This window comes from Lepidochelys kempii, chromosome 22 (assembly GCF_965140285.1).
Source record: "Lepidochelys kempii isolate rLepKem1 chromosome 22, rLepKem1.hap1, whole genome shotgun sequence".
In the NCBI taxonomy this organism is placed as follows: domain Eukaryota; kingdom Metazoa; phylum Chordata; order Testudines; family Cheloniidae; genus Lepidochelys; species Lepidochelys kempii.
In genome coordinates this window covers 4,273,243-4,301,192 of record NC_136401.1, presented here as the reverse complement: position 1 = coordinate 4,301,192, position 27,950 = coordinate 4,273,243, and the positions used below count along the sequence as shown (strand labels likewise).

General features: G+C 50.6%; 1 protein-coding gene across 1 annotated transcript in view; it reads left to right on the top strand.

The window, feature by feature from the left end:
• Positions 1 to 19,967, top strand: part of LOC140901671 (uncharacterized) — a 43,985-nt gene extending 24,018 nt beyond the window's left edge. Inside the window, exons 5-6 of the mRNA XM_073320916.1 lie at positions 16,049 to 16,162; positions 18,626 to 19,967. Coding sequence (XP_073177017.1) covers positions 16,049 to 16,162; positions 18,626 to 19,587 — 1,076 coding nt within the window. The 3' untranslated portion in view covers positions 19,588 to 19,967. The remainder of the gene's footprint in view (positions 1 to 16,048; positions 16,163 to 18,625) is intronic.
• The last annotated feature ends 7,983 nt before the right edge of the window (positions 19,968 to 27,950 follow it).

Below are 27,950 nucleotides of genomic sequence, written 5' to 3'. Positions count from 1 at the left end.
CTGTTCTGTTCCCGGCAAAAGCATCACACAGACAGAGAGAATATTTGTTTCTCCCCCCTCCTGCTTTGAAAGTGTCTTGTCTCCTCATTGATCATTTTGGTCAGGTGCCAGCGAGGTTATCCTAGCTTCTTAACCCTTTACAGGTGAAAGGGTTTTCCTCTGGCCAGGAGGGATTTTAAAGGTGTTTACCCTTCCCTTTATATTTATGACAGGACCAATGCATGTTCATTTCCATTATGAGTAAGATGCTCCCAGCAGAAGGTTGATTTTCTTTTTTTGGTGGTTTGGGTTCTGTAGTTTCCGCATTGGAGTGTTGCTCTTTTAAGACTTCTGAAAGCATGCTCCACATCTTGTCCCTCTCAGATTTTGGAAGGCACTTCAGATCCTTAAACCTTGGGTCAAGTGCTGTAGCTATCTTTAGAAATCTCACATTGGTACTGTGACAAAGTTCCTATTCTGCCTTGGTGGGTCCTGCGCTTATTGGCGGATTTGCTCGCCTCAGAGATTTATGGCAGCCCTCAGTTTGGCCACTTTTGCTAGTGGCTCAAACCTGCCGTTCACTCAGCTAACCTCATCACTGGCCAGCATGGGGAAAGAGAGGAGAACAATCCCTGCAGTCTCTACTGGTCCACCTAGTGGGTCATGGGACAGGCCAGGGACCTTCCCCTCTGGTGGGACTCACAGTCCAGGTCAACTCCTCTTGTATCAAATAGGAAGTTGGGGGGAACCCGGGCCCGCCCTCTACTCCGGGTTCCAGCCCAGAGCCCCGTGGATCGCAGCTATCTACAGTGTTTTCTGTAACAGCTGCGTGACAGCTACAACTCCCTGGGCTACTTCCCCATGGCCGCCTCCGAACACGTTCTTTGTCGTCGCTGCAGGACCTTCCTCCTGATGACACTTATACTCGTCTGTCCTGCAGCAGTACACGTTCCCGCTCTCAGCTCCTTGTGCGCCTCTTGCTCCCAGCTCCTCGCACGCACCTCACCAACTGAAGTGGGGTCCTTTTTAAAGCAGGTGCCCTGATTAGCCTGCCTGTCCTAATTGATTCTAGCAACTTCCTGATTGTTCTGGAACAGCCTGTTTTCTTACTCAGAGAAAAGGACCTGCTTAATCTGGGGCTAATACACCTACCTTCTGTCACTCTCCTTTAGCCTTCGGGCTTGATGCTGCTAGACCCTGAGCTCTCTCTGCTGCAGCTGCTGCTACAGCTGCTCCCCTGGCTGGGCCAGACACCAACACCCCTTCTCTGCTACCTGGTTGCTGGCTGGCTGGTGGACCCTGCGCCCCCCCCCCCCAAACCTCTGTTGCTGTTCCTGCTGCAGTCCCTTGGGAGGACCTGCTGGCCCGCTCCCCGGAGGAGGGGAGTGAGGGACCCCTGCCCCAGCCATTGCTACGGCTGTGGACTCCACCACCTGTGAGGGGTCCTTTCTGCCTGCCTGTCCAATGGACTGCTACCTGGAGTTGCTGGAGCTGCTGCTGCCTTTGCTGCCTGGGAGCTGCTGGACCCTAGAGGAGGAACACAAAGAGGATCTTCTGCTGTTGGGGAAGCACGCAGAGACTCTGCAGACCACTGTGGAGGGGGCCATCAAGGATTGAGTAACTTTTGAACTGTGCTCTTGTGGTGGGGGTTTTGACTGTATTTGTGGGGACTTTCGGGGGTGTGGCGTGGAGCCTGCCCCTGGTCCATCTGTGTGTCCCCCCAACCCCTGCCATCACCACTGTCCCTTCCCTCACCTGCGCTCCTCCCCACTGGCTGCTTACTATCTGCCTCGGTTCCTGCCTCTGGGACTCAACTGCTTGCTTGGCTTGCCACACCCTACTTCCACCATGTGGGCCAGAAGCAGTAGCCAGCCTAAACAGACTCTTTTGTACAGGCGCACATGCACCCTCCCCGGACTACCCACAGCTACCCCTGCAGTAGTCTCCCCCTCTCCCCTTGCAGCCATTTGCTCCTCCCCCCCCCTTTTTTTTTTGCCCCAGCCCCCTGCTAGCTCCGGTTTGTTTGCCAGCTCACCCTTTTCCCTCTGCAGCCTTTGTTTGCCCTGCCCCAGTCCTGAAGCTAACCCCTTGGTTTCTCTGCCCCACTCCCATCCTGGTTGTTTCCCTCCCCCTGTGGCTCTGCCCTTGCCATGATTAGCCCCTCCCTTCGTGCGCCCATGCCCCCTCCCATGCCCCTCCCCTGTTTTGAGTTTGACCCCTATCTCACTGCACTCCCCCCATGCTGTTATATTCCCCGATCCCCTAGTGCAGTTAGAGGAGCTGGAATCCCATTCCGAGTCGGTGACTAACACCCCTCCCTCCCAAGTCCTTGATAGCCCCCACTGCATCCAGCCCTCCCCTTCTGGCACCCTCCTCCCCTGCCCGCAGCCTACTGGGGAGGAGTATTGACCTGCTTCTCCTTATCCCTCCTCCATCTTCTTGTTTCTACTCCGTTCTCCCTCACCATTCATTATGGTGGGTGGGGCCCCTTCAGCAGACCCAGCCACCGCCTGCCCCCCTGTCATCCCCCCTAGCCTTTACCTCAGCTGCCGAACCTCCTGGTATTGCCCCCGCTGGGGCACCGGTGGGCAACAGGGTGACCTCCGCTGCTGCCACATCCCTTGCCCCCTCTGACTCTTAGGGGAGCCCCCCGCAACTGGCGGGAAGGGCCAGGGCAAAAAGAAGGGTAAGGGCCCCACCAAAAAAACCAAGCCCTCCATGGCAGGGGCTGCCCCCACTGCCGCAGCCCTGCCACTGGCCACGGTGTCCCTCCCCGCTGCTCCCTCCACCAGCTCTGTGGGTGCCCCTCTCCTTGCCCCCAGGGCATACGCCCAGGTGGTGGCAGCCACCTGCCGCTACGTCATCTCTGACCACCACCTCTGCTACCATCTATAGCGGCCGGGGCCCCTTCCCCAGCTTGACCAGGAAGCACGGTGTCTGTTGTCTCCTGGTACCCACTTCACTCCATGTAGAAACCTACATACGGGCATTGGCGAGGTGGTGGGGTCCACGGCCATCGTGGTGGCCTCCAAAATGTACTGAAAGGTTGTCATCTTCCCAGCATCAGAGGCCGCCTCCCAGGAGGCAGTGGAAAAGGGCCTGGTGGTAGGTAGAGGGGGGGTGTTCATCCCCCTACAGCCGCTAGAGGACCTGGGCATCTGAATAGTCCTGACTTCTGTCCTTTCCTTCCTTTCCGATGCTGCCCTGTTACCGGCCCTCTCTACCCTGGGAAACCGATCTCCATTGTTAGCCCTCTCCCACTGGGCTGCAAAGACCCCACTCTCCATCACATCCTCATGTTCCATGGGCAGGTGCAGCTTCAACTGCCGCTGCTGGCGCATGATGGAGAGGCGCTCGAGGGGTCCTTCCTGGTCCCCTACTAGGGGGCCAGCTACCAGGTACATTATTCAATGGGGGAGGCCCAGTGCTACCTCTGCTGGGCAATGGGGCACATCCAGAGGGACTGCCCCTTGGCCCGGAATGGAGGAGTGTCTGGGACCCCCGAGCCCTGGCAGGTCGCTGGCCCCGTCATCGCCAGTGCCCCTGGCTGCCTGGAGCCACCCCTCCTCCTTCCCAGCCCACCGCTGCTCCCCCTCAGGCCCAAGGAGCACCTCCCCCAGTACGCCCAGATGAGTGGGAGCGCCCCACCTCTGCTGCCTGCAATCTGGTGGGACCTGTGGAGGAGGGTGCGGTGGGGATACTGGCAGGCATAGGAGAGGGCCCACCCCAGGGGGAATCTTTCCTCCCTTGTGCTGCCTCACCATTACCTCCCTGACCCAACTCCTGTTAGCCAGCCCCTAGATGATGCCATGGAGGGCTGGGCCCTAGTACAGGGGAAGCGGGGCAAGCAGAAGACTCAAGCTCCGCTCCTTCCATCAGATGCGGAGGCCCCCCGGAAGACCAGGAAGGGGGGCACCGATGTCGAGCTTTCTGCCTTGCCCACGGGTGTATTCCATGCACTGGCTGGGGAAGATGTGGCAGCACCGGGGAGAAGCGTCACCCCTCCACTGGAGTCCCTTCCTACGGAGGCTCCCAATGGAGCCCCTCCTGCCCCCTTAACTTCTGGAGCCTCGAGGCGAGCGTCGCTTCAGGCGCTGGCAGGGAGAACTCTAGGGTGGTGGAAGTTGATCTCCCTTCCATCTACGAGGAGATCAAGGCCCTGGGTCTGACCCTGGTCGCCCAGGGGGAAGACGACCATCTGCCAGCAGGCCTCGATCTAGGCAACCTCACCCCGCCCTCCCTTTCCCCATGCTCCCTTCTCCTAACCACTGCTTCTGGTCCAACCTCCAAGGGTCCCCTGGAGTCTTCCATCTTCCCAGCCACAGGTAGCGCCCTGCTGATGGCTGCCGAGCCTACTGAGGCGACGGCCAGTGCCTCGCGGCCAGGACCCAAGTCACCAGGGCACCCCTCATTGGTGCAGGGCAACTGACCTCCTTCCCGGTTGGGGGCCCCACCAAAGATCATCCACCTCGTGATGCCATGGCTATCACACCCGCCGCAGAGCCTGAGTCCAGCATCACTGGGGACCCTCTTCACACTCCCCAGACCCCTGAGCCTGACCGAGAGGGGCCACCTCCCAACGGCCCAACTACTTGGGCCCAGGATCCTGCCTCTGCCCCTCTCCCCGACTTGTTCCTCACCCCTCCCCTGCCTCTGATGCCAACCTGTGCCTATCCTCTCCACTTCCCGTGATGCCATTGCCGCCCCTAGGGCCATCTCCTTCCATTTCCCAGAGGATGGCCCCCAGGGAGCAGCCTTTATGTTCCCCTGTCCTGACCCACTAGGGGCTGCTATCTTCCCTCTGCTGCCCCCAATTGAGCCGGGTCTGAGGTGGGCTAAGTGGCACCAACCTATCAGGTGCCATGTCGGGAGTCCGCCCCTTGCCTGCCTGTCTTGGTGGGCCACAGGGCTGCCCCTCCGGAGAAAGGCCGGGGGCCCCCCATACACTGAGAGAAGAGCTGTGGGAGTTTCTTGAAGACGTCTGTGGCTCCCACAACAAGGTGCAGCTCGCTCTCCAGCTCTTCACCAAATCCTTCGGGCCACAAGGGCCCTTATGGGGGAGGGTAAAAGGACTGGGAAGCAGGCCACTGCAGCCTACCAGCGGGTCTTCGGCTTCCATGACTCCTGGCTCACCTACAGGGTAGGTCACGGTTTGCTGCACAGCCCAAGGGGGACCATGAGCGTCCCTGCAGGCGAGGATCCCCCCCCCAGCCCTCCTCACAGCACCCATCATCTTTGCAACATTGAACACCTGAGGCTGTAGGATGGGTCTCCACAGGTGCCAGGTGCTCTCCTTCCTTCAGGACGGGGTTACTCTGTGGTTTTCCTGCAGGAGACCTATACGGATCTGGCTGCTGAAGATAGCTGGCGGCTGGAGTGGGGGGACAGGGTCTACTTTAGCCATCTCACGGTTCGTACAGCTGGAGTGTCTACCCTGTTCTCCCCTGACCTATGGCCCAAGGTGCTGGGGGTGACCGAGGCTGTGCCGGGCCACCTGCTGCAACTCCAGGTCTGCATGGAGGGGCTCATGGTCAGCCTCATTAATGTTTATGCCCGAACATCAGGACTGGAGCGGCTGCGTTTCTATTAGCAGGCATCTGCCTTCTTCGGCTCCTTGGATCCTTGCGAGTGCCTTGTCCTGGGTGGGGACTCTAACACCACCCTCGAGGAGCGGGACCGCTCGTGAGCAGTGCCTGGCCATCATGGATGTCCTCCAGGAGATTGTCAACCATCACTCCCTGGTGGACATCTGGTGCGACCACCACCTGGACAACGTCTTGACATTCACCTTTGTCCGGGTGGAGGCCCATCAGTTGCACCACTCCCAGTTGGACTGCATCTACTTGTCACGCTTCCACCTTTCATGGGCCCACTCCTCCAGTATCCGGCCAGCCCTGTTTTTGGATCACCAACTAGCCACCATGACAGCCTCTCTCTGCGTGGAGAGGCCAGGGCCGACCTATTGGTATTTCAACAACAGCTTGTTGGAGGATGTGGGCTTCGTGGCATCCTTCCAGGAGCTCTAGCTGGCCTGGTGAGGGCACAGGCATGCTTTTCCCTCAGCACGGCAGTGGCGGGATATTGGGAAGGTGCGCACCCTGCTCTTCTGCTGCGATTACACCCGGGGTGCCAGCCAACGGAGGGATGCGGCCATAGAGCAGTTGGAACGGGAGGTCTTAGAGCTGGAGAGGCGTCTGGCTGCCAGCCCCGAGGATCCATCCCTCTGTGGAGCGTGACGGGAGAAGCAGGAGGAGCTCCAGGCCCTCAAAGACCATTGGGCCCAGAGTGCCTTTGTTTGATCCCTCATCTGCCTCCTTTGGGAGATGGATCACGGCTCCCGCTTCTTCTATGCCTTGGAGAAAAGGAGGGGGGTCAAGAAGCATGTCACCTGCCTTCTGGTAGAAGACAGCACCCCCCTCATGGATGCGGCAGAGATGTGTGGGAGGGCCAGATCCTTCGATGCAGGCCTTTTCTCCCCGGATCTGACCGATCCTAACGCTTGCAGAGTGCTCTGGGATAGGCTTCCGATGGTCAGTGCGGGCGACCGAGACCGGCTAGAGCTGCTTCTCACTCAGGCCGAGTTCTTGGAAGCCTTCCGCCGCATGCCCACCAATAAATCTCCAGGCATGGATGGGCTGACCATGGAGTTCTACCATGTGTTCTGGGATGTTCTTGGCCCGGACCTAGTCACCGTCTGGGCCGAGTCCTTGCAGAGCAGGGTCCTCCCTCTCTCATGCAGGTGAGCCATGCTCACCTTATTACCGAAGAAGGGACCTCCACGACTTACGGAATTGGCATCCCGTCTTGCTCCTCAGCACGGACTACAAAGTCATAGCGAAGGCCATCTCGCTGCGGCTGGGGTCTGTGCTGGTGAACATGGTCCACCCAGACTAGACCTACACTGTCCTGGGCCATACCATCTTTGATAACCTGTATCTGGTCCGGGATCTCTTGGAGCTTGGGTGTAGGGATGGTCTGTCATTCGCCCTCCTGTCCCTGGATCAGGAGAAGGCGTTGGACAGGGTGGACCACGGGTATCTCCTGGGCACTCTGCAAGCGTTAGGCTTCAGACCCCAGTTTGTGGGCTTTCTCCAGGTGCTGCATGCCTTTGCAGAGTGTCTGGTCAGGCTCAACTTGATCCTGACCGAGCCGGTCAGCTTCAGGCAGAGAGTATGGCAGGGATGCCCCCTCTCGGGCCAGCTGTACTCTCTGACGATCGAGCCCTTCCTTTGTCTCCTCCATTGGAGGTTGACGGGGTTGGTGCTGCGAGAGCTGGAGCTGTGGCTGGTCCTGTTGGCATAGGCTGCCAATGTGCTCCTCGTGGTCCAGGACCTGGGCGACTTGGCATGGGTGGAGGCTTGCCAGGCAGTCTACGTGGCAGCCTCCTCTGCCCTGGTCAACTGGGTCAGGGTGGTCGGGGACGGGTGGCAGGCGAGCTCCCTCCCACCCATGCTTCAGGCCATCCTGAACGCGGGTCTGCTGTTCTATCTGGGCATTTACTTTTCTGCCACACATCCGTCTCTGCCAGAGAACTGGCACGGTTTAGAGGGCAGGGTGATAGAGCGGCTCCAGAAATGGACAGGACTACTCCGGTGCCTTTCCCTTCGAGGGAGGGCATTGGTGCTCAATCAACTAGTCCTGTCCATGCTCTGGTACCGGCTCAACACCCTAGTCCCATCCCCGGGCTTCCTGGCCAACCTCCGGACATCGATTCTGGAATTCTTTTGGCCAGGAGTGCACTGGGTCTCTGCAGGGGTCCTCCATTTGCCCCTGGAGGAGGGAGGGCAGAGCCCGAAGTTTCTATGCAGTCAGGTCCATGACTTCTGCCTCCAGGCCCTGCAGAGGCTCCTTTATGGTGCAGGTATTCTGGTGTGGAGAGTACTGGCCCACGCCTTCCTGCGCCGCTTCCAAGGGCTCCGATAGGATCGGAGCTCCTTTATCTCAATCCGAGAGTTCTTCCGCGAGACTTCTCTGGGCTGCCGGTCTTCTACCAGGCCTGGAAACTCTTCTCAGTGACCAGGTCTGTGGCAGCCACCGAGGGGGCAGATCTTGCAGAGCCCCTGCTACACAACCCCCAGCTCTGTGTGCAGGTGGCAGAGTCCCCCTGGGTGCACCAGAGGTTGGTCCTGACAGAAGTCCCCAGAGTTGGAGACCTCCTGGATTACGACCAGGGAGAAAGGCTGGATCCCTGATGCTCGCTTGGCGCATGGGGCTCTCCAGACCTCATACTCCCCAGCGCATACTTCAGGAGGTGAGGGCCGCTTTACTGCCCACTGCTCAGGCCTACCTCAACCAGGTCCTGCGAAAGGGCACCCCCCATCCACCCTCCACCCCAGGCCCTCTGGACCTTTTCATTGGGCCCCAGCCCCATGGACTCAACTGCCCCCCCCCCCGCCCCTTCACTGTGAGCTGGCTGCACAACTTGCAGCCGGTTTGTTTCCAGACTGCACCAAGAAAACATCTATACACGTTCGTGCTCCACACCCTTCACTTCCTCACCCTCGTATCTCGCCCTGACACAAAATGGCAGGACCTCCTGCCACCTTTAGAGGGTGAGGAACCCTGGTGGGCCAGCCTATACTCTACCCTGGTCCCCAGACCTGGTGGGGATATCAGTTGGTGGCTCCTTTACGGGGCCATGAGCACGGGCATGTATTTGGCACAGTTTACCCTGTCCCAGACACCTGTCCCTTCTGCGGTGTGAGGGAGACCCTGGTGCACGTTTACTTGGAGTGCTCCAGCTTGCAGCCCCCATTCCGGCTCCTCCTAGATATTTTGTTATGTTTCTGGCTACACTTTTCCCCTCATCTGTTCATCTCTGCCCTCCCTATCCGTGGCTCCACAAAGTCACGGGACCTCCTTGACAACCTTCTCCTAGCCCTGGCCAAAATGGCCATCTACAAAACCAGGGAGAGGAGGTTGGCCAATGCGGTTTCCTGCGACTGTGGGACCTATTTCCGTTCCTCAGTCCATTCATGCATCTGGGCAGAGTTCCTCTAGGTGGCGTCAGCTGGCTTCTGGACGCCTTCAAGGAGCAGTGGGCGCTGTCCAGGGTTCTCTGCTCGGTGTCCCCATCAGGTTCCATTCATTTAGCCCTATGACTTCAGTCCCGTTCCTGTTATCTCATTAGTTGTCTCCCGCACTTATTTGGAATCCCGGACTTGTGGATCCTCTCCTTAGGTTGTGGGGGAGGTCCTTTAGTAGTGGGTGGGCAGAAGCCCGCTCACCTCCTGGATACCAACAGGATCACTCCCCTGTAGCCATCTGGCCTGACCCTGTCACAGTACCTTCTTTGCGTTTTGTCAATCTGCAGTGAAAATGTTCTTAAAACGTTGAACATGTGCTTGGTCATAATCCAAGAGCGCTATAACATGAAATATATGGCAGAATGTGGGTAAAACAGAGCAGAACACATATAGTTCTCCCCTGAAGAATACAGTCACAAATTTAATTAACATATTTTTTTTAATGAGCATCATCAGAATGGAAGCATGTCCTCTGGAATGATAGCTGAAGCTTGAAAGGGCATGCAAATGTTTAGCATATCTGGCACATAAATACCTTGCAATGCCGGCTACAAAACTGCCAAAAATGCCTGTTCTCACTTTCAGGTGACATTGTAAATAAGAAGCCAGCAGTAATATCTCCCATAAATGTAAACAAACTTGTTTTTCTTAGCAATTGGCTGAACAAGAAGTAGGACTGAGTGGACTTGTAGGCTCTAAAGTTTTACATTGTTTTGTTTGTGAGTGCTGTTACGTAATAAAAAGAATCTATATTTGTAAGTTGCACTTTCATGATAAAGAGATTGCACTACAGCACTTGTATAAAGTGAATTAAAAATATTACTACTTTTGTTTATCCTTTTTTCAGTGCAAACATTTGTAATAAAAATAATATAAAGTGAACACTGTACATTTCGTATTCTGTGTTGTAATTGAAATCAATGTATTTGAAAATGTAGAAAAACATCAAAATATTTAACAAATTTCAATTGGTATTCTGTTCTTTAACAGTGTGATTAAAACTGCCATTAATCGTGATTATTTTAGTCACAGTTTTTTTGAGTTAATCACATAAGTTATCGGTGATTAATCAACAGCCCTAATAGTAATGAAGGACTGAAAGAGACCTTGAAGGTCATCAAGTTCATTCCTCTGTGCTGGGGTAATTTGGTCCACTGCTTAACTACTCTTAGTGAGGAAGTTTTTACTAATGTCTAGCCTAAATCTCCCTTGCTGCAATTCAAACCCATTACTACTTCTCCTGTCTCTTCAGCCGGGTCCTTAATGAGCTAACTATGCAGCAATGGGGATTGAAACTTTTTCCTAATGTCTAACCTGAATCTATAAGGATAGTTATGCTGTGGAATAGGCTTCTAAGTGAAGATGTGGATTCCCCATCATTGGAAGTTTTAAAAAGCAGATTTCACAAACACCTGTGAGGGATGGTCTAGGTTTACTTGGTCCCGTTGTTATCCGGGCTTTTCAGAACCCACAGCAGGGGCAACTTAACTATTTCACTCTATGTGGTGTCAGTAATAAATCAATAGGAACAGAGCAATTCTGTCTGATCAAGAATTAAATGCAAGTAAGCATGTTCTTGTCTAACACTGCAGTTTATTAGATTTAAGGACACACAGACATAAGCAATAAGTTTAGAACATCCCAGATATTCACCTAACATCTAGAACAGTATTGAATAATTAACAGCAGATTCACAATGGCCAGTTGCTCACCCACCGGGGAGAAAGGGTATCAGGAAAAGGAGGAGTACTAGGCAGAGACGGGCTCCACCTAACAAAGAGAGGGAAGAGCATCTTCGCAAGCAGGCTGGCTAACCTAGTGAGGAGGGCTTTAAACTAGGTTCACCGGGGGAAGGAGCCCAAAGCCCTGAGTTAAGTGGGGAAGTGGGATACCGGGAGAAAGCACGAGCAGGAGCGCGTGAGAGGGGAGGGCTCCTGCCTCATACTGAGAAAGAGGGACGATCAGCAAGTTATCTCAAGTGCCTATACACAAATGCAAGAAGCCTGGGAAACAAGCAGGGAGAACTGGAAGTTCTGGCACAGTCAAGGAAAGATGATGTGATTAGAATAACAGAGACTTGGTGGGATAACTCACATGACTGGAGTACTGTCATGGATGGATATAAACTGTTCAGGAAGGACAAGCAGGGCAGAAAAGGTGGGGGAGTTGCATTGTATGTAAGGGAGCAGTATGACTTTCAAGTATGAAACTACAGAAAAACCTGAGAGTCTCTGGATTAAGTTTAGAAGTGTGAGCAACAAGGGTGATGTCGTGGTGGGAGTCTGCTATACACCACCGGACCAGGGGGATGAGGTGGACGAAGCTTTCTTCCGGCAACTCACAGAAGTTACTAGATCGCAGGCCCTGGTTCTCATGGGAGACTTCAATCACCCTGATATCTGCTGGGAGAGCAATATGGCGGTGCACAGACAATCCAGGAAGTTTTTGGAAAGTGTAGGGGACAATTTCCTGGTGCAAGTGCTGGAGGAACCAACTAGGGGCAGAGCTCTTCTTGACGTGCTGCTCACAAACCGGGAAGAATTAGTAGGGGAAGCAAAAGTGGATGGGAACCTGGGAGGCAGTGACCATGAGATGGTCGAGTTCAGGATCCTGACACAGGGAAGAAAGGAGAGCAGCAGAATATGGATCCTGGACTTCAGAAAAGCAGACTTTGACTCCCTCAAGGAACTGATGGGCAGGATCCCCTGGGAGAATAACATGAGGGGAAAAAGGAGTCCAGGAGAGCTGGCTGTATTTTAAAGAATCCTTATTGAGGTTGCAGGAACAAATCATCTCGATGTGTAGAAAGAATAGTAAATATGGCAGGCGACCAGCTTGGCTTAATAGTGAAATCCTTGCTGATCTTAAACACAAAAAAGAGGCTTACAAGAAGTGGAAGATTGGACAAATGACCAGGGAAGAGTATAAAAATATTGCACAGGCATGCAGGAGTGAAATCAGGAACGCCATATCACAACTGGAGTTGCAGCTAGCAAGAGATGTTACGAGTAACAAGAAGGGTTTCTTCAGGTATGTTAGCAACAAGAAGAAAGTCAAGGAAAGTGTTGGCCCCATACTGAATGAGGGAGGCAACCTAGTGACAGAGGATGTGGAAAAAGCTAATGTACTCAATGCTTTTTTTTGCCTCCGTCTTCACGAACAAGGTCAGCTCCCTGACTACTGCACTGGGCAGCACAGCATGGGGAGGAGGTGACCAGCCCTCTGTGGAGAAAGAAGTGGTTCGGGACTATTTAGAAAAGTTGGACAAGCACAAGTCCATGGGGCCGGATGCACTGCATCCGAGACTGCTAAAGCAGTTGGTGGATGTGATTGCAGAGCCATTGGCCATTGTCTTTGAAAACTCATGGCGATCAGGGGAAGTCCCGGACAACTGGAAAAAGGCTAATGTAGTGCCCATCTTTATAAAAGGGAAGAAGGAGGATCCTGGGAACTACAGGCCAGTCAGCCTCACCTCAGTCCCTGGAAAAATCATGGAGCAGGTCCTCAAGGAATCAATTCTGAAGCACTTAGAGGAGAGGAAAGTGATCAGGAACAGTCAGCATGGATTCACCAAGGGAAGGTCATGCCTGACTAATCTAATTGCCTTCTATGATGAGATTACTGGTTCTGTGGATGAAGGGAAAGCAGTGGATGTATTGTTTCTTGACTTTAGCAAAGCTTTTGACACGGTCTCCCACAGTATTCTTGCCAGCAAGTTAAAGAAGTACGGGCTGGATGAATGCACTATAAGGTGGGTAGAAAGTTGGCTAGATTGTCGGGCTCAACGGGTAGTGATCAATGGCTCCATGTCTAGTTGGCAGCCGGTGTCAAGTGGAGTGCCCCAGGGGTCGGTCCTGGGGCCAGTTTTCTTCAATATCTTCATAAATGATCTGGAGGATGGTGTGGATTGCACTCTCAGCAAATTTGCGGATGATACTAAACTGGGAGGAGTGATAGATACGCTGGAGGGCAGGGATAGGATACAGAGGGACCTAAACAAATTGGAGGATTGGGCCAAAAGAAATCTGATGAGGTTCAATGAGGATAAGTGCAGGGTCCTGCACTTAGGACGGAAGAACCCAATGCACAGCTACAGACTAGGGACCGAATGGCTAGGCAGCAGTTCTGCGGAAAAGGACCTAGGGGTGACAGTGGATGAGAAGCTGGATATGAGTCAGCAGTGTGCCCTTGTTGCTGAGAAGACCAATGGCATTTTGGGATGTATAAGTAGGGACATAGCGAGCAGATCAAGGGACATGATCGTCCCCCCCATTCGACATTGGTGAGGCCTCATCTGGAGTACTGTGTCCAGTTTTGGGCCCCACACTACAAGCAGGATGTGGATAAATTGGAAAGAGTCCAGCGAAGGGCAACAAAAATGATTAGGGGTCTGGAACACATGACTTATGAGGAGAGGCTGAGGGAATTGGTATTGTTTAGTCTGCAGAAGAGAAGAATGACGGGGGATTTGATAGCTGCTTTCAACTACCTGAGAGGTGGTTCCAGAGAGGATGGTTCTAGACTATTCTCAGTGGTAGAAGAGGACAGGACAAGGAGTAATGGTCTCAAGTTGCAGTGGGGGAGGTTTAGGTTGGATATTAGGAAAAACTTTTTCACTAGGAGGGTGGTGAAACACTGGAATGTGTTGCCTAGGGAGGTGGTGGAATCTCCTTCCTTAGAAGTTTTTAAGGTCAGGCTTGACAAAGCCCTGGCTGGGATGATTTAATTGGGGATTGGTCCTGCTTTTGAGCAGGGGGTTGGACTCGATGACCTCCTGAGGTCCCTTCCAACCCTGATATTCTATGATTCTATGATCATGTTCTGGGGTACATGCACCCCTCAAATCTGAAACAACCCTGTCATAGACCAGGGGGCTGGAGTTGATGACTTCTTGAGCTCCCTTCTACCCTTACATTTCTGTGGTTCAGGGCTTTCTCACATGCTGTTCCTTGCTCTTTGGAGGAACTCCTCATAAACATCCCCAAGCCTACCTGGTTATCCTCCTTCCCATCCCTCCATACAACTCCCTTGTTCTATGAAGCCTAGAAACACATAACAAAGGTTTGGCAGGTTGTGTGCTAAGATCACTATCAGGATTACAAATGTTGTCTTACTGTTTCCTTGTGCTTCTGCTCTCACTATTGAGGGCCATCGCACCTGTATTTCCTCTCTCTGATCCAGCAAGGGCACCCACTCTCAAGCTGCCCAGCTGGCACCTTTCTTGGGTAGAAACCCACATCTCTCTGCCTACTAACTGTTGTATCTCCAGGCTGCACTGCTCCCTGCCTACAGTGTGAATTCCCCACTAAGGCAGATCCTCTTCCTCAGCAGGCCTGCTTTGTCTTCCTTCCTCAGAGGCTATGAACAGCATAAATACCCCTAGTTAAGTTATCAAACAGCCCTTTCCCAGCAAACAATGATTGTCAAGGCAAAGTCATTACAGAGAGAATATATTAAAAAAAATAAAAGAACATATACTCATGCTAATAAGCTTACCAGAGATCACCCCAACCCCATCAATGGCTCAGGCAGGTGAACAGACCTTCAAACCTCACCAAGAGTTTTCTGTGGTCAAAAGGTACTGGTTGTTAGCTCAGAACAAGCATGCCCATGCATCTGTAAGTCACCCTTTTATCCAGTTTGGGCCTCTGAACTCGTCTTCCTGAGGGTGCAGCTTCCATCGGTTTGATGTGGAGGTGAGAAGTTGCCTTCCCCTCCCCTCAAGGATTTTCTAGGTATCCCACTTAACTTGTCTAGGACATTATTTCAAATGGTCCTTTGAAGCTCATAACACTTCCTAGGGTTCATGTTTGCCAGGTCTTCTGCCTGGAGATGTTATAGACTATCCCACAGTAATAAGTGTGCACACATATTGTTAATGCAGTGAACTCCTACGATAGTGAAATTTATTCAGTAAGGTTTGACTTAATTTAGTAAGGATGGTCCAGAAAATTGCTCCGGTGTCTGTGTGTATCCATCTGTCCCTTGTTTTTTTCCTAGATTGTCAGATCTTTGGGACAGAGACAGTTTTTTGTTCTCTGTTTGTAGAATGTCCATCAGAATTGGATACTGGTCCATGACTGGCACTACAGTAATAGGAAATAATAATGGGGAGGTTCTGGGCAGTCGGAGGGAGGGTGTTAGAAAGCCGGGCATGGGAAGGTTTGGGGCAAAGCGCTTCTGTGAGCCTGGACGGCTGAGAGCAGTGGTAAGGGGTTGGGATACCATTGAACAGCTGCTATAAGAAGTTAGGATGCTGTGGAGGGCTGAGAGAACTGGAACTCAAGGATCTGGAAGGGTTGGTGCTGGTTAGAGAAAAGGGAGCATGGGTGCTGGGTAGCAGGTGCCCCAGGAAATAGGGGTGCTAGCAATGGGAGGGAGCAAAGGGACACATTTCTGGTAGCAGCTCTTGGGGAATCAGGACCAAGGAACAACTGAGATGTTGGGATGATGGGGTGGAAATGGTTGGGGAGCAGGAAATTTGGGGAAACTGGTAGCAAGGAGTGCTATGGACAGTGAGAGGGGAGGGGAGGAGAGAACACAAGTAGTGGTTTCTCCTCGGGTCCTAAGAGGTATGGAAGGGTGAGAGCAGCTAAAGGAAGGTGTGTAGGGAGTCATAGTGATTAGCAGGGCAAGCTGCCTCTCTGTGGCCTTCCTCGTCTCTTCGAGTGCCAACTCCCTCAGCTGTCAGGCCTCATGCCTTTCCCCCTCCTGCACTGTCTGTGGGCCTGCCTCTGTCAGTAAGAAGCAGGTCCAGGGGACTTCCTCTCTGTCTAGAGTCTTCCCTTTCTGGGACATGGAGTTAGCTGCTCTGGGTTTTAGGAGTCCCTTTGATCATGAAGGTTTGGCTGTGTGCGTTCCCAGTAGATATGGGATCAGTTACATCCCTCATAAAAAGAGTGTCCTGCACTTTTGAGCATCTGGGGAGCTGACTCCAAGATTTTATTAATTTAAAATGGGCTGGGATTGAAATAACAGTTTTTGTGTGGGACATAAGTCCCATTAATTCACCTGATCTTCCTTGTCTTCTTTCCCCTGAGCAGGGTTTCCAGTTTCCAAACCTGATTTCACTTCCCAGCTGGAACAAGGGAAAGAGCCGTTGTCCCCAGATCTCCAGGGCTCAGAGGAAAAAGAGATCCTGAGAGGCATCTGCACAGGTGAGGGGTTGTTAAACTGTTAGTCCCTGAAGGAAACTGCTGGGATTCCCAACAAAGACCTTGTGAGATCTCTGGGTTCAGGATTGTCCCCAGCAGGTGTCATATCCTTAGGGCAGATATTGCTCATGACTTCCTACTTGGGCTTTCAAAGGATTAAAAAAATAATTGCAATGAATCGCGGGATTAAAAAAAAGTTGCAATTGTTTTAATCACATTTAAACAATAATAGAATACCAATTTAAATTTATTATAAATATTTTGGATGTTTTTGTACATTTTCCTACTTTTTGATTTCAATGATAACACAGTGTACAGTTGCTCACTTTATATTTTTATTATGGTAAAATAGATAAAAAGTCAAAACCTGAAGGGGCATACGAATGTTTTGCATCTCTGGCACTAAATACCTTGTGTGACACTGCACCCCATATTCATCGTAGTGGTATAATTAGGATATGATTGTGACATAATTATGGTGTATCTGGTACAAGATGTGTCTTGTGAGGTGTCTATGGAAAAGTTATGGTTTTCTGAATATGAATATCCTATTTGTATGCATGTATCAATTTTGTATCTGGAGTTTTGAATACTGACTAGGTATCTGTATTTCAAATGTGCTTGCTCTGGGTAACATCCACAACTAGCTTTTCAGGTACAACAATGAAGAAGCTAGACAGTGCTGATGGCACATCAGCAAAGAGGATGGACCATGGAATAACTTAGCCTTCCTGTGAATGTTTCAGCCAGCCTATGAGTAATGACTGCTGTGACTCAGCAAGGCATGCAAGGGCATGTGACCAGACCACATGAGAGTTGAACTTCATTTTGTTACCTGTATTTTTCCACAAACTGGGCTGGGAATTTAGCTTGAAACAAAGGGTTCCCGCCGTATAAAGTGACTATATAAGGTAGGGAGTGACATTATGACTGGTCTTCACTCCCCCAGAACTCAACTCCTGAAACAAGCTCTGAAAGACAAAGGACTTAAAATGGGGAAGGGGGAACCCATGCTGCACAGCAATTGCAGTCTGTGCCTTAAGAATCTGTAAGCCTGCTTGTGTCATCAGTCAGGGTGAGAAATTGCTAATTAGCATCCTATCTATCTGGCACATTAGGCTTAGTTTGCATTTTTGTTTAATATGCTTTGATTTCTTTGCTGTCACACATACTCACTTAAAATCTATCTTTCTATAGTGAATAAACTTGTTTATCTTACCTTACCCAATGTGTTTTAAGTGAAGTGTCTGAAAAATCTCAGCTCTGTAAACAAAGGCTGTTGCATATCTTTCCAACGTCAAGGGGAAAGTGACCTATATTGATGAGCTTACATTTTATTGATCCCTGTGCAGTGCAAGACAGTATAATACTGCATTTATACTCCAGTAAGGGTGCAGTGCTAGGGAATTGGCTGTTGTCTTCTGTCTATCCTTGAGTGGCTCAGGTAAAGTACTCAGGTAGCTCCGTTGAGTGTGTGGCACCACCTGCTGTCATGTTGGGCGATAACAGGGCCCGGAGAGGCTGGCTGAATCACCAGCAGAGCAGCGTGAGAGAGACCAGCCCAGCTTAATGGTTATGGGGGCAAAGTGATTCCCACAGCTACCAGACTGCACCCTGGGGATGACAACCTGTCACACCTTGCAACACCAGTTACAACATAAGTGTGAACAAAGTGTGAATGCCTATTCTCACTTTCAGGTGACATTGTTAATAAGAAGTGGGCAGCATTATTTCCTATAAATGTGAACAAACTTGTTTGTCTTAGCGGTTGGCTGAACAAGAGGTAGGACTGAGTGGACTTATAGGTTCTAAGATTTTACATTATTTTGGTTTTCAATAAATACACATAATTAACAAAATACACACACACAATTCTACATTTGTAAGGTGCACTGGTGTGATCAAGAGCTTGTAATACAGTACTAGTATTTTTCAATTCACATCACACTTTTTTGTTGATCTTTATTACAGTTCAAATATAATAAAAAATAATGTGAAGTGAACACTATACACTTAATATTCTGTATTGTAATTGAAATCAATATATTTGAAAATATAGAAGAAAAATCCAAAAATATTTATAATTTTCAATCGGTATTCTATTATTTTTTAACCACGGGATTAAAACTGCCATTAATTGTGACTTTTTTTTTTGTTTTTTTCAATCTAGTTAATTTGTTTTGCGTTAATCACTTGACTTAACTGCAGTGAATTGATAGCCCTACTTCCTACCATTCAGACTAACTCCTGCCAGTAGATCCCTCCCTGCACTCCCTTCTCTGAGTAGTTGGGTGGGGACTGGATGAAGAATTCATCCCTTCCTGTCTCCCCTTTGGGGAAGAGTTTGGGGAAATTCAGTGCCTATTCCTTTTTTTTTTTCCCCTCCCCATCTCCAGGTGTTCTTCCAGTTTTTTCTCCCCTTTTCCATTCCTGTTTCTGATGGTTTTTCTTTCTCTGTCCCTACAGGTGCTGGACTAGGGAGTGAGATCGTGGAGCAGAATCCTCAGCAGGAAGATGATGAGGAAGTGGAATCACATGGTGCATTATTGCAAAGATGCAAAGGGATTGTGTCCAGGAGTTGTGATCAGGGAAAAGCCTGTGAGAGTCAGCACATTCCAGAGACGTGGCAGGGAAACCAGCCAACACAGAAAGTTGGTCAATCTGGTTATTATCGGGGAACTCACAAATGTCTCAGGGAAACTACGGCCCTGCAGAGAATCCCCATGGGAGAGAGAAACACCACATGTGTTGAGTGTGGGAAAAAGTTCAGTAGGCGCTCACACCTTATTAGACATCAGAAAATCCACACAGGGGAGCGACCCTATGAATGCTGTGAGTGTAGGAAAACCTTTGCTCGAATCTCAACCCTTAATAATCATCAGCGGATCCACACAGGGGAGAAACCCTACGGATGCTGTAAGTGTGGGAAAACCTTCACTGAGCGCTCAAACCTTATTCAACATCAGAGGATCCACACAGGAGAGAAACCCTATGAATGTTGTGAATGTGGGAAAACCTTCACGCACAGCTCTCATCTTATTAGACATCAGAGAATCCACAAAGGGGAGAGACCTCATGAATGCTGTAAGTGTGGGAAAACCTTCACTGAGCGCTCAAACCTTATTCAACATCAGAGGATCCATGCAGGGGAGAAACCCTATGAATGTTGTGAGTGTGGGAAAACCTTCACTCGGTGCTCAACCCTTATTAAGCATCAGAGAATCCACAAAGGGGAACGGCCCTATGAATGCTGCCAGTGTGGGAAAACTTTCACTCGGCGCTCACACCTTATTAGACATCAGAGGATACACACAGGAGAGAGACCCTATGAATGCTCCAAGTGTGGGAAATTCTTCCGTCAGAGCTCAGCCCTTATTTGTCATCAGAGAATCTGCAAGGGAGTTAAAGACCATAAAAACATTGTCTAGGGCTAAGAAAAGATTTTGTTTTCCATTTGCTAATTTCCACATACTGAACTTTAAAGCAGCATTTGTGTCACTGTGGTCTCTCAACTCCTCCACTTGAGTTGTCTGCTTTTCCCTTTTGCAGCTCACCTTTCCTTGGGATGAATCCCACACTCTTTTTATCAACTCCTTTGTGCTATGTCATGGAGGTGTGTGTCTCTCCAATAGGAATGTCCATCAGCCCCAGGTGGGGTAACTAGGAGTGACTTCAACTAGGTACATGGAAGTTAAATTTACCTGGACCTTGACTCTACTAGGATTTTCCATGGAGTTAGCTAGCTTCAGTTCACTATCCTGATATTAAAAACTATGGCTGTGAATCAAATAAAATTAATTGCACTTAATCCTGAAATTAAAAAAAATGAATTGCATTTTTAATCACACCGTTAATAATAGAATACCATTTATTTAAATATTTTGGATGTTCAGCCACCATTCCAGACAAGCCCTGTAACCCCAAGTCAGCTGGCCTAGACCAGACACCCATTTTAATTGCAGTGTATACATACCCTTAGTGTCAAAATTGCAGCTTTCCCATCAGGGAATCATGCCCCAATCTCCCCTGTGATAAGTGGGCATATCATGATACTAATGTGGAAGGAACTTGCTGCTTCCCCTGCACAGAGACCTAGGAGATCCAACTAGGTGGGAGTTGTTCTGGGGCTCTGCAGGATGGGGGTTTAGCTAGGAGAAGGGGCAGATTAAGAGAGTTTGTCTCTGATGTACAGGGGTGTTTGTCAGCGGGAGGTGTGACAGCTAGGCGTGACAGTGGGGGCTGATCTGGGGCAGCAGCACAAGGGGCCAATGTGCGGGACTTGTCACTTGGGAAAAATGACACTGCAAAACCTCTGTGCTGCAACAAAAGCCTCTCACTTATTCCCTAAACCCACTTCATGTAAATCTCCGCCCCTGCCTTGGCATTTGGAAACCTGTTCACTCCTGTGGAAATTTTTAATTTTTCTTATGTGTCCTTGGCTTTGTACAAACATTTCCCCCATCAAAATGCTCAAGGACATTTAAAATGAGAAAAACAAAACAAAAGACCCCCCCCCCAATTTCCACACTACACACTGCTTGGTGTCTGAATTTTTTAGGCTATAAAACTCAGACCTCTATTGGCCAGAAAACAAACATCATTCTCCCATGCTGTACCTAAGGCCTTGTCTAGAGAGGTATACATGCTGCAAAGGCACTTTTGGCAATGGAACTCCTCTGTTTCACCGACATAATAAAACCACTTCTATGAGAGTTCTAAGGGTTTTTACGCAAAAGTTTTGTCACCGAAGTGCTAGTGTAGACACTGTGCTTGATTTTAGTGCTGTGATTAGGCTTTGGAAGGTGTCTCACAATGCCTATCCTGACCCCTCTGGTCAACAGTTTCAACTCCACTACCCTGTAGCTAGGTAAACCCCCTCCCTTTAAAGGCCCAGGAATTGTTGAAATTCCTCTTCCTGTTTGCTTGGCATGAAGTGCTCACATCATATCCTCCCAGTTGACCACTGGGGCCTCGTGCTTGGAAGTCTATCCTATTTGGAGCATTTCAGAGCTGCTGGATCTGATCAGTATCCAGCAGTATCAGTTGCTTGGACCCCCCCTGCACCGAGCCACCAGCCCACAGAACCACCCCAAATCCTCCAGCGCCTACCCAGGCAAGGCCTGGCCTAGCAGGCTGGGCACTGGGTGTCCAGCTCCCCTGGGCTTCCTCCAGTGGGTACCCATGGCCCCCGAAGTTGCAGGAGGCATCTCTTGTCCTGGGGCAGACTCACCTGGAGTTGCTCAAACCCCCTGCACCCAGCTGCTGGCCCACAGAGCCACCCCAAATCCTCCAGCGGCTACCCAGGTGAGGCCTAGCCTGGCTTGGCTGGCCTGGATAGTGAGTGTGCAGCCTCCTCCATGTGGGACCCAGAGCACCCAAAACTGCAGGAGGCGCCCCAAGCCCTGGGGAGGCCTTGTCCGGTGTTGCTCAGCCCCCCTGGACCTTGCTGCTGGGAGCAGGCACCACCCCAGAATCAGCCATGGCCACCTACGCCAGGCCAGGCCTGCCTGGGTTCTTCCCTCCTGTGGACATCCATGATAGTACCACAATATTACCGGGCATCAGGTCAACCTGTTTGCTAGACTGGGGTTGACCTGGTGGCCAAGTGGGGACTAAGAAAAATTTCTAGTCCTTTTCCCCAGATCTTGACCTGATGCCAGGCCTAACCTAAATCGAACATAAGGGCCCGGCCCCTCATGCCTAGCTGAGCCTGACAGGCACCCGGGGCTGGAGAGTCATGTTCTAACTCCCCACCACTCCCTGGCTTCCTCCGCAGGGGCCCCAGACCAAGTCGCTGGAGGGAATCCTTCAACCCTACAAGAACTGTGGAAAGGTGCTCCTACTGCTCCTCTCTACCCAACCTGGGTGCTCCCTTCTCAGCTTGGGACACAAGCTTCTAACCGGTGGCAGGATGTGGTCCAGGGACCCCCTGTGCCCCCCCCCCCCCAGCAGCTGCTCCTCCTTCTCTCTCCCCGACCTCAGTGCTGTGTTCCTAGCCTTGGAGGCTGCCTCTCAGCGGTGGCAGTAGCAGGTCCAGGGACCCTCTGGACACTAATTATAAAACCTGATCCCCTCCCGCTGACAATCCAACTTTCCAGGGGACAACTGACCCCCTCATCACCCAGGGGATAATTATTAAGCCTCCCCCCGACTGCCCAGGGTACAACTATTAAGCCTCCCCGAGACCTGCTCCATCTCTACTATTAAGACCCCTCTGTGATCCTCACAGTCACTACTGCACTGCCCTTGGAGGGGGGGGGGTGACACATGAGCTGGAAAGCAAACCAGCCACCTGGTCAACCCATAGTGTACAATGAGTTGACCTGTTGGTGAGGCACCCGGGTCACCAGGTCAACCCAGAGCCCCAAAGAGGGAAGAGGAAAGGGGGTGGCAGGACCTGCCTTGCCAAGCCCTCTCAGGCCCTCTGGGGTCCAGGCTTAAGTCCCTGCCAGCCACCAGGTCAACCAAATGACCAGGGAGGGGTATAAATATTGCTCAGGCATGCAGGAGTGAAATCAGGAAGGCCAAATCACACTTGGAGTTGCAGCTAGCAAGGGATGTTAAGAGTATCAAGAAGGGTTTCTACAGGTATATTAGCAACAAGAAGGTGGTCAAGGACAGTGTGGGCCCCTTACTGAATGGGAGAGTGTAAGGGGACTTGGCCCTCTGCAGGGTGGTGGGGCACCACCCCGCCTCACTACACCCTTTCTGCGGAGTTGGGGAATACTCATCTTTGGCCCAGACCTTCAGGCAGGGCCCCAAAAGCAGTACAATATAAGACCATGCTCTGGGTCAGAATGGGGAGCAACAAATAGTCACAGGCTCAGGCCCTGAGACTGGGACTGAGCAAATAGTTCAAGAGAAGCCTGTGCCCTGAGACAGGGCAAGGCCTGCAAACATCAGAAGCTCAGGCAGGGACTGAGCAAATAGTTCAACAGCAAACCCCAGGCTCTTGGCTTTGAGCAACCAGGGAGAGGGGGAGACTGCCATCCGCCAGGTGGGTGGCGGGGGACTGCAGGCCCACCCACTCCACTGCATCCTAGCAGCAGCAGAAGACTTACTGCTGGGTCAGTGGGATCCCGGCTGCAACACACTGACATGGGCTCTGGCGGTGCTGCAGCCAGACGAGGGTCAGCTGCCCCCAGGCTACTTCCGGACTCCCCCTCGTAGGATACCTGGGTCAGCGTGGTGTCCTCAGAGGATTCCAGCACCATGGGTTCCTCCTAGTAGCTGGCAAGGGGTAAGCTTGGCAGCTCCTCTGGGTAAGTGGCGACGGGTAGGCTTGGCAGCTCCTCCGTTCACCGGTCGGCATTAGGCATTGGCCAGTCTGGCCAGTCCTCTGGTTGGCCATTAATTGCCAGGGTCTCCCAAGCCAGAACCAGGCCACAGGCGTCTGGCCTCTCCAGCAGCTGCTGCCCAAGTGAGCTCTGGGGTTGGGCTTTTATACTTCCTGTCCTAAGCCTAGAGTTTTGGGGGGGCGGGCACAGGATCCACTGGCTCTGCCCACTTTGGTATCTGGGGAGGTTTTTCCCTCTGCGGGGTGGTGGGGCATCACACTGCCTCGCTACAGGGAGGCAACCTACTGACAGAGGATGTGGAAAAAGCTAATGTACTCAATGCTTTTTTTTTTGCCTTTGTCTTCACAAACAAGGTCAGCTCCCAGTCTACTGCACTGGGCAGCACAGCATGGGGAGGAGGTGACCAGCGCTCTGTGGAGAAAGAAGTGGTTCAGGACTATTTAGAAAAGCTGGATGAGCACAAGTCTCTGGGGCTGGATGCACTGTATCCGAGGGTTACTAAAGGAGTTGGCGAATGTGTTTGCAGAGCCATTGGCCATTATCTTTGAAAACTCATGGCGACTGGGGGAGATCCTGGACGACTGGAAAAAGGTGAATGTAGTGCCCATCTTTAAAAAAGGGAAGAAGGAGGATCCTGGGAACTACAGGCCAGTCAGCCTCAACTCAGTCCCTGGAAAAATCATGGAACAGGTCCTCAAGGAATTAATTTTGAAGCACTTCGTGGACAGGAAAGTGATCAGGAACAGTCAGCATGGATTCACCAAGGGCAAGTTATGCCTGGCTAACCTAATTGCCTTCTGTGATGAAATAACTGGCTCTAGATGAGGGGAAAACAGTGGATGTGTTATTCCTTACCTTTAGCAAAGCTTTTGATACAGTCTCCCACAGTATTCTTGCCAGCAAGTTAAAGAAATATGGGCTGTATGAATGGGCTATAAGGTGAATAGAAATCTGGCTAGATCATAGGGCTCAACGAGTAGTGATCAATGGCTCCATGTCTAGTTGGCAACCGGTATCAAGTGGAGTGTCCCAAGGGTCGGTCCTGGGGCCAGTTTTGTTCAATAGCTTCATTAATGATTTGGAGGATGGTGTGGATTGCACCCTCAGCAAGTTTGCATATGACATTGTGACATTGTAACCCATGATGCTTTATGGGCATATGACATAACTGGAATATGTTTTATGTTACATGTGTCATGTAACATATCTCTGTAAAGGTTATGGTCTACTGAATCTATTCATCCTATTTGCATACATATATCATTTTTGTATTCGAAGTTATGAATATTGGCTGTATACTTGTCTGATTCTAAGTAGGTTTTAGTGAAACAGTTGGTCAGCTTCCTGAGAAAAAACTATTTTCAGTAAGGGACCAACCAAGAAGCCCTTAAGCCAACAATGAACTTGGAAATGCCAATCCACATCTGAGCTTTCCCAGGAATGTGGCTTGGCTGGTAAGGAACTGTCATGCATGGACTGCCCAGTGACTCCAGAACTCCATTTTGTAGCTGGGCTTTGCATAGGAGAGAGGAGGGGGTCTCCACTAAGGTTACCATACATCCAAATTTTCCTGGACATGTCCAGCTTTTTGGTTCTTAAATCGCCATCCGGGAGGAATTTTTAAATATCTAAAAATGTTTGGGATTTTGCCATTATTATTTTTCTCCAAAGAATAGTTGATCATTCAAGAAAGAGAGTGAATGTTGATCATTTGAGAAAGAAAGTAAAGGAACTGGCGGCTGTGATTGCAGAGCCATTCGCCATTATCTTTGAAAACTCGTGGCGATCGGGGGAAGTCCCGGATGACTGGAAAAAGGCTAATGTAGTGCCAATCTTTAAAAAAGGGAAGAAGGAGGATCCTGGGAACTACAGGTCAGTCAGCCTCACTTCAGTCCCCGGAAAAATCATGGAGCAGGTCCTCAAAGAATCAATCCTGAAGCACTTACGTGAGAGGAAAGTGATCAAGAACAGTCAGCATGGATTCACCAAGGGAAGGTCATGCCTGACTAATCTAATCGCCTTCTATGATGAGATTACTGGTTCTGTGGATGAAGGGAAAGCAGTGGATGTATTGTATCTTGACTTTAGCAAAGCTTTTGTCATGGTCTCCCACAGTATTCTTGTCAGCAAATGAAAGAAGTATGGGCTGGATGAATGCACTATAAGGTGAGTAGAAAGTTGGCTAGATTGTCGGGCTCAACGGGTAGTGATCAATGGCTCCATGTCTAGTTGGCAGCCGGTGTCAAGTGGAGTGCCCCAGGGGTCGGTCCTGGGGCTGGTTTTGTTCAATATCTCCATAAATGATCTGGAGGATGGTGTGGATTGCACTCTCAGCAAATTTGCGGATGATACTAAACTGGGAGGAGTGGTAGATACGCTGGAGGGCAGGAATAGGATACAGAGGGACCTAGACAAATTGGAGGATTGGGCCAAAAGAAATCTGATGAGGTTCAATAAGGATAAGTGCAGGGTCCTGCACTTAGGACGGAAGAACCCAATGCACAGCTACAGACTAGGGACCGAATGGCTAGGCAGCAGTTCTGCGGAAAAGGACCTAGGGGTGACAGTGGACGAGAAGCTGGATATGAGTCAGCAGTGTGCCCTTGTTGCTGAGAAGGCCAATGGCATTTTGGGATGTATAAGTAGGGGCATAGCGAGCAGATCGAGGGACGTGATCGTCCCCCTCTATTCGACATTGGTGAGGCCTCATCTGGAGTACTGTGTCCAGTTTTGGGCCCCACACTACAAGAAGGATGTGGATAAATTGGAGAGAGTCCAGCGAAGGGCAACAAAAATGATTAGGGGTCTGGAACACATGACTTATGAGGAGATGCTGAGGGAACTGGGATTGTTTAGTCTGCAGAAGAGAAGAATGAGGGGGGATTTGATAGCTGCTTTCAACTACCTGAGAGGTGGTTCCAGAGAGGATGGTTCTAGACTATTCTCAGTGGTGGAAGAGGACAGGACAAGGAGTAATGGTCTCAAGTTGCAGTGGGGGAGGTTTAGGTTGGATATTAGGAAAAACTATTTCACTAGGAGGGTGGTGAAACACTGGAATGCATTGCCTAGGGAGGTGGTGGAATCTCCTTCCTTAGAAGTTTTTAAGGTCAGTCTTGACAAAGCCCTGGCTGGGATGATTTAATTGGGGATGGGTCCTGCTTTTGAGCAGGGGGTTGGACTAGATGACCTCCTGAGGTCCCTTCCAACCCTGATATTCTATGATTCTATGGAAGTGAATGTTGATCACTCGAGAGAGTGCTCACTCTTTCCTCCTAGCTCCCAGTGCTTGCGCCATTAAACAGCTGTTTTGCATGGCTGGGAGGGAGGGGGGAGGGGAAATATGGCATGCTCAGGGGAGGAGGCGGGGCCGGGGCAGGGATTTGGGGAAGGGGTCCAATGGGGCAGGGAGGGGGCAGAGTTGGGGTGGAGACTTTGGGGAAGGGTTTGCAATGGGGGCGGGGAAGGGGTGGAGTTGGGCCGGGGCTGGGAGGCATGAGCAAATACCCGCCCTGTGGAGTGTCCTCTTTTTTTGAATGTTCGAATGTGGTAATCCTAGTCTCCACCCATAAGAGAAAGTCTATTTAAACCTCTGGGAGACCCCTCCATTTTGGTCTTCAGCTGGCTAAAGAGAGAGCCTCTTCACCCTCAAGAAGAAAAGGAGTACTTGTGGCACCTTAGAGACTAACCAATTTATTTGAGCATGAGCTTTCGTGAGGTACAGCTCACTTCATCGGATGCATACCGTGGAAACTGCAGAAGACATTATATACACACAGAGACCATGAAACAATACCTCCTCCCACCCCACTGTCCTGCTGGTAATAGCTTATCTAAAGTGATCATCAAGTTGGGCCATTTCCAGCACAAATCCAGGTTTTCTCACCCTCCGCTCCACCACACACAAACTCACTCTCCTGCTGGTAATAGCCCATCCAAAGTGACCACTCTCTTCACAGTGTGTATGATAATCAAGGTGGGCCATTTCCTGCACAAATCCAGGTTCTCTCATTGAAGTGATTGAAGATAGAGATATGAGTGTAAAACATCCACTCACAAATGCAGCAATTGAAATCCCCCAATTTAATATCTCTGCCCTTCTCAGAAAGTCATAAAATTCAGTTCATTCTTGCTAGCAGAGGGGAAATTCAAGTGACACTAATGTTTATGATTGATTTAAATAATGTTTAGGGTTTAATTAATATAATAGAAATATAAATAGTGATTCCTTGACACAACACCACAAGGTGAAACAGGAACAGAGACAAACCTTGTCAGTAAAGTCTCTTTTCCCCAAAGATCCTCAAAATATTCTTAATTCCCACCCCACCTCCATAGGATGTCTGTGTAGGTTAAGTGCCCTGTGTCCATCTTCCCATTAGAATTGCCCTTGTTGGACATTTCCAGACCTGGACATTTGTGAAATACAGAATTTGAACAGGAAACCTGGCTCCCTGCGCCAAGAATGATGTGGGGCTTTCCTTTATAATACCACA